This window comes from Salarias fasciatus, chromosome 20, assembly GCF_902148845.1.
Source record: "Salarias fasciatus chromosome 20, fSalaFa1.1, whole genome shotgun sequence".
In the NCBI taxonomy this organism is placed as follows: Eukaryota; Metazoa; Chordata; class Actinopteri; order Blenniiformes; family Blenniidae; genus Salarias; species Salarias fasciatus.
In genome coordinates, this window is record NC_043764.1 from 15,359,476 (window position 1) to 15,365,135 (window position 5,660).

Here is a 5,660-nt window from a genome sequence, read left to right on the forward strand (position 1 = left end):
AGGCATTTTGTAATTAATCTTTAAAATGTTTTTGTCCATAAAACTTTCATCATAATTTTGCATTCATTCTTTTGTTCTTCTTTATGATACGCGACCCAATAAAGTATCAAATACCCTTTTACCCTCTGATACCCCCTGCTATGAGAAGCACTCGGTAGTAGTAGTAAATGTAGGTCAGCATTATTCTGAAACTCCTGAAGAAGAAGCTTCATCATCACCTGTGTAATACGTCACAGGGATCACACAATGGATGTAATTAAATATGTGAATTTTTAATAAGACAGACAAAATACAAAGTCAGTGAGACTCTCCCAGCTTGAGACGTTGCAACAAGAAGCAAAACACAAACAGTGATTAAACTGTCCAAACTGTGCCTCAAGATAAATGATTGTATTGTAAAGATTTTTAGCCAAATGAAGTTCAACAAAAAGAGCAAATCAGCTGTATGTCAGTGTGCTTCTAATGCTGCAATTGGGTGAGGAGTGAAATATTTCCAACAAAAGCATAAGCTTGCTTCAGTAATTTAATTAATTGATTTAAACTTTACAACATGAGTTTATCCATTTAAAATTCCTCACTGAAGTTGCACAGTGAATGAGACTGTTGCATACTTAACTGATGAAAACAGACACTGCACTAAAATAGAGAATCATAGTGGGTGATCTTCTTTTTACATTCAAAACTGCACACTTTTCCCTAAATGAGGCACTGAAAGTTTACAGTGGTGACTGTGGTTTGGCTGTGAGTGACAGAACGTCACATAAGCCAGACTCCACTTATTCAGTGATTACTTTTGGGAACTTCTTGTGTTCTTGGCACAAGCCTCAGCTTGATTGGGTTCTTGGGGGATGTAAATATATCGTTGCTCAACTCCAGTGGAATCTAAGGAAAAAGAAAGATGTAGCACAGGTAAATTCTCAAATACACTTCATTCCATAATTATCTAAGTTCCCATTTAAATAGTTCAAATCCAGATGTCGTTTTCTCACATCTGTCTCCTTGCAGGTGACAAAGCTGAAGTTCTGAAGGACCTCCACTACTGCCAGCTTCATCATCAAGACAGCAAACCGCATGCCAATGCAGTTTCTCGGCCCCGCTCCAAAGGGTAGAAAGGAATAAGGATCTATGTTGTCTTTGTTCTCTTTACTGAACCTAAAATAAAAAATTAACAATATCTTAAGTGTCTCACTGAAAGAGCTAAGACTAAGGTCAGACATAACCTTGAACTGCTGCTAATCCTGTGTCTTACCTTTCAGGTTTGAAGACTTCAGGCTCGGGCCACAAAGCAGGGTCCCTCTGGAGAGCGTAAACTGGTATCGCGACAGCGGTTCCCTTAGGGATGGTCACGCCATTAATCTCAACCGAGGCTTTTGACATTCTCTCCAAACGACTGCCGATAGGGTAAAGCCTCATTGTTTCATTCAACACCATGTCCAGGTACTCCATCTGCATCAGGGCATCATATGTTGCTGGAGCCTGAATAGGGGTAAAATACTAGGTTACAATGAATAAATAAAATCAATTTACAATACATTAACATGAAATAACCTTTTCTGGGAAGGTTTCATCGATCTCTTCTTGCAGGGTCTTTTGGATGTGAGGATTGGTTGCTAGGCAGTAGGCCAAAAAGCACAGTGTGCTGCTGCTGGTTTCATAACCAGCAAAGATGAAGATTGTGGCCTGGGAGAGAATCTCGTGATCAGTCAGTCCTGTAATGCAAACAGAACATCAGATGTGTCCATATTCAAACTTTTAATAATTACGAACACTACACTTCCAGCAGTCGGTGAGACTTATGGATTACCAATTTACTGGTGAATATAGTTTAGCACAGTAGTGTTTTTTTCCATTTATTAAATTGAATATTATAAATTATTTTATCAGGAGAGGAAATGTGATGCAGTCGGAGACAGGAGAAGCTGCACACATGGATGAATAGTAGATTAAATTCAGAACAGAGAAGAAACAGACTGACGTTTAGTTGGTGTCTGTTTTAAGAAGAAAGAAAAAAAGAGAGCAGATCTTAAACAACTGATGAAGTCAAGTTGATGACAGAATGAATTGAGGTGAGTTACTGAAGTACACTGTAAATAGCCTGATTGCAAATAAAGTAAGTCAAACAAAGTCATAAAAAAAAACTACCATTGAATGACTGAAAGGATGCATATTAGCCAAATAAAAATCAAAAATATATCCCTGCTGCACAAATTTAACACTTGTGTTAGGATTGGACCTGTGTGTGTGTGTGTGTGTGTGTGTGTGTGTGTGTGTGTGTGTGTGTCAGTTCTGTGATATGACTGATAACCTCATACTGGCTTTATTCCCTTTACCTTTTTTGGAATCCTTTCCTTCTGTGTTTTCGTCTGAGATTTGGGCTTCAACCATCAACTGCATGAAGTCCACTCGATTCTGCCAGACAAAAGTAAAACCTTCTACATAAAGAGTGACATAAACCAAACTGTCCAACCTCAAACACACCCGTGAAAACAACTCATTACTTTGCGTTCCTTCTTTTGCCTTTCCGCCTTGATCTTCTTCAGAAAGTTGAAGAAGAAATTTAGCACTTCATGAGGGAAGATTGAGACATCCATTTTCAGAAAAAGCGGCTCCAAGAATGGAAACAGAGCTGAAAAGAGAAAGTGTGCAATCATCACCGTCATACTTGAGACAGCACAACAAACACTATGGTTTCCAGTGTTCTGCTTCACACACCCAGGAGCACGAGCAGAGGGTTCAGCAGGTTGACCTTGGTCAGTTTTTTGACGTTTGTGACAAAAGGATCGGAGGGGTGGTTGATGGAGTCGACGTCTACACTGAAAGCAGTGCTGGTCACAGCATCCAAAATGTATGAACCAAATGATCTGCGAAGAAAACAAGCATGTCATCACATGACACTGCAGAAACAAAAAACAAAAAGTAAATAAACAATTCCAACTCACTCTTTAGTGTGAATGACTTCGTCGTTCTCTACTTTCTTGCGCAGATTCTCTATCAGATTGCTTGAGTGTTTCTGCATTATTGGATACATCTGCCCAGAAATCATAGAACCCCAAATGAGATATGATATTTACACATATTTCAGTGTGAACCTGAGAATTCCGAGCGTGCAATTTGACCTCCTTCAGTCGTCCGCTGGTGAATGACGGAGAAAGTATGCTGCGAATCCTCTTCCATTCCTCATCTTTGACAATCGACACAGCGTCACGTAACGGTCCATTCACCGCCAAATCCTAAACAACACACACACACACACACACACACACACACACACACACACACACACACACACACATACAAACACTTATTTTACATTGTGTTTTTCCATCAATAATATCAATAATGTATCAATAATGTATAGAATTCCTCAGAGTGTTTATTCTCACCCGTCTGTTTGTGAAAACTGAATAGCACTCCTTTACCAGGATTGTTTTGATCATGTCTGTGTCCATTATAGCCAGAACAGGCTGCCTGCCGTCATACATCCTGCAATTGCAATTGCAGACATTGTACTGACTGAATTAGAACATTGCATAAATAATGTATGGCATGCAGTGTTGGAAAGAGAACATTGTGAAGTAACACCACTACTTTTGGCAGCAAGTTAAGTTCCCATGGACCTGGTATTTGTTTCCTGTGTCTCTCAAACTGACACAAACACTTAAGCTCATGTATCCCATTGACACATAGTACTGTATGATATCGGTAACTTCCTTATTTTCAGTAACTAGAAAAGTAACTCCATCACTCTGTAACTAATAACTGTGATAAATTATCAATTGTTTCCTTAACAATGATGGTATGAAACGTGACACTGTGTTGAAACACTTACCCCCACACCTTCCCATACTTCTGGTAGCATTTTGTGTCAACATGGTGAAAACCCTGAAAAATACATGATGCATACAAACTGTCAAATCACCAGAAAACTGTCTCCGTGGTTCACAGGTTCTCATCTCACCTCTCTGTACTCCAACAGCGTACCAATAAAAGGTAAAGGCCTGGGTCCACGAATCCCGAGCTTCTTGAAGAGGCCATAAGGCGCATATCCATATCTGAGAATTAAAAGCGTGATTAGACAACGGAGACTGAATAAAAGTCCCTTTGAAAATATATTTACCAAACCTCGGCGGCCTCCCTTTCACACCCTGTATGATTACAAAAACAGTTGGACTCTCAAAACACATTTTGTGAACTACAGCTTCTACGTTATAGTCCATAATGTGTGGTGGACTGGCGTCTCTTCAGCTCGCAGTTTCAATCTTTCATTCGCCAGCTGTTCACCAAAAAAGGTGCAATCAGCTCCAGTTTTTTCCTTTGCTCCAATGAGGCCAAATGTAATGTAACTCTCTTTTTTAACTTCAGACCGACTCATTTTTCTCTTTAGCCTGATGCGCCTTGTGCTACTGCTTGCTTTGCGAACTTATCTTTATGTTTATTATTGCAGACATGTTTAATTAAGCTTTATTTTAAACTACTTTTAAATAACACTGTAAACACTGACATAAATGGATTAAATGTAGACTCACTTATTTCTAAGACATAAAATGTTACAGCCCTACGAAAACTGGTTTGGAATCACAGCTCTAAATAAATCAAAGTGAACCAAAAAGAGGACTGATTGAGAAGAATATCCTTTCCTCCCTCTTGCAGACACACATCAGTGCTGAGACTATTTAAATCAGACTTTAAACAAACACACAACAGTGTATTTTTGTGTTTTAGATTTCTGCTGATAACTAGAGCAAAAGGAATGACCAATGCCCCAGTGCCCTTCCCAGTCTGAAGTCAACTGCTCTTTCAAATCTTTATGAGGGTAAACCTGTTTGGGTGTGACATTTCTGACAGTTTGTGGAGCATGTGCATGGTCTTAGGTCAGTTCAGCATTTGTCCATTTGTATTCAAATTAAACAAGAGGCAGATTTATAAATCATGAAGAATAATCTTTTATTTCTCAGTCAATCATATGTAAATACTTTGAATTTCAGGGAAAGCAGAATAACTTAAGGCCCCTTTATTAGGCCTTTATTATATAACTGAAGCAGGGTTTATTTTTTTCATGAAAACAGAGATATCCAGATCCAAGTTCTTCACACACTCATAGGAAGATAAATACTTAAGAAGGGATAGTTTCCTCTTTACAACAGGCTGCAGCTTGAAGCCCAGAGAAAAACAAAACTGCCATTCAGAACAGTTGCCACACAAAGATGTGAAGCCAGGGATACTCACATCAAAATGAGAGTGAAGCCAGTCGCTATTAAAGTCCAGGTCTGGATGGAGAACTCTGGGAAAAAGTCCATCTTGACTCCAGAGCGTTCCCGTGACTGTGTCGTTGTTCCTGTTAACTTGTCCCTAAGTAACCTCAGAGGAGGCGGGCCTACATGGTCCAGCTTCGTTAGAGGAAGAAAGAGTCCTAAACAACTTCTCAAATCACTCCTACTTTCAGTTGGCGAATTGCTGAGTCATTAATTTCTCAACATTGCTCTAATATCAGTGTCTTTGCTACTTTGGCTGCTCATTTTTGCAACATAATGACACTTTAGTTGATGAACTTCCCTAACAACATTTCAACAGGGATATGAAAACACAAACTTGTTAAGTTTTCAACAAAAAAAAACACATTTAGCTAAATAGCACCATTCAAACAAAAGGGAATTCACAGT

At 39.1% G+C, this 5,660-nt stretch overlaps 1 protein-coding gene across 1 annotated transcript; it reads right to left on the reverse strand.

The window, feature by feature from the left end:
* Positions 1 to 251: 251 nt before the first annotated feature.
* On the reverse strand, positions 252 to 5,338 carry LOC115407850 (cytochrome P450 3A30-like). Its single transcript, XM_030118376.1, has 13 exons — positions 5,227 to 5,338; positions 3,959 to 4,052; positions 3,830 to 3,882; positions 3,384 to 3,483; positions 3,117 to 3,230; positions 2,940 to 3,028; positions 2,713 to 2,861; positions 2,499 to 2,626; positions 2,331 to 2,409; positions 1,549 to 1,709; positions 1,250 to 1,476; positions 990 to 1,152; positions 252 to 882 (listed from the first exon to the last, which is right to left on the reverse strand). Exons 1-13 carry the CDS (start codon positions 5,295 to 5,297, stop codon positions 781 to 783), a joined length of 1,530 nt encoding a protein of 509 aa, XP_029974236.1. The 5' UTR covers positions 5,298 to 5,338; the 3' UTR covers positions 252 to 780.
* Positions 5,339 to 5,660: the final 322 nt, after the last annotated feature.

Excerpts from the sequence above, each read along its gene's own strand:
- LOC115407850 (XM_030118376.1), bottom strand. The coding sequence starts at position 5,297 with ATGGACTTTTTCCCAGAGTTCTCCATCCAGACCTGGACTTTAATAGCG. Across the intron at positions 2,862-2,939 it reads GAAGTCATTCACACTAAAGA|ATCATTTGGTTCATACATTT; the intron begins GTGAGTTGGAAT and ends TTTTCTTCGCAG. Across the intron at positions 1,477-1,548 it reads ATGAAACCTTCCCAGAAAAG|GCTCCAGCAACATATGATGC; the intron begins GTTATTTCATGT and ends ACCCCTATTCAG.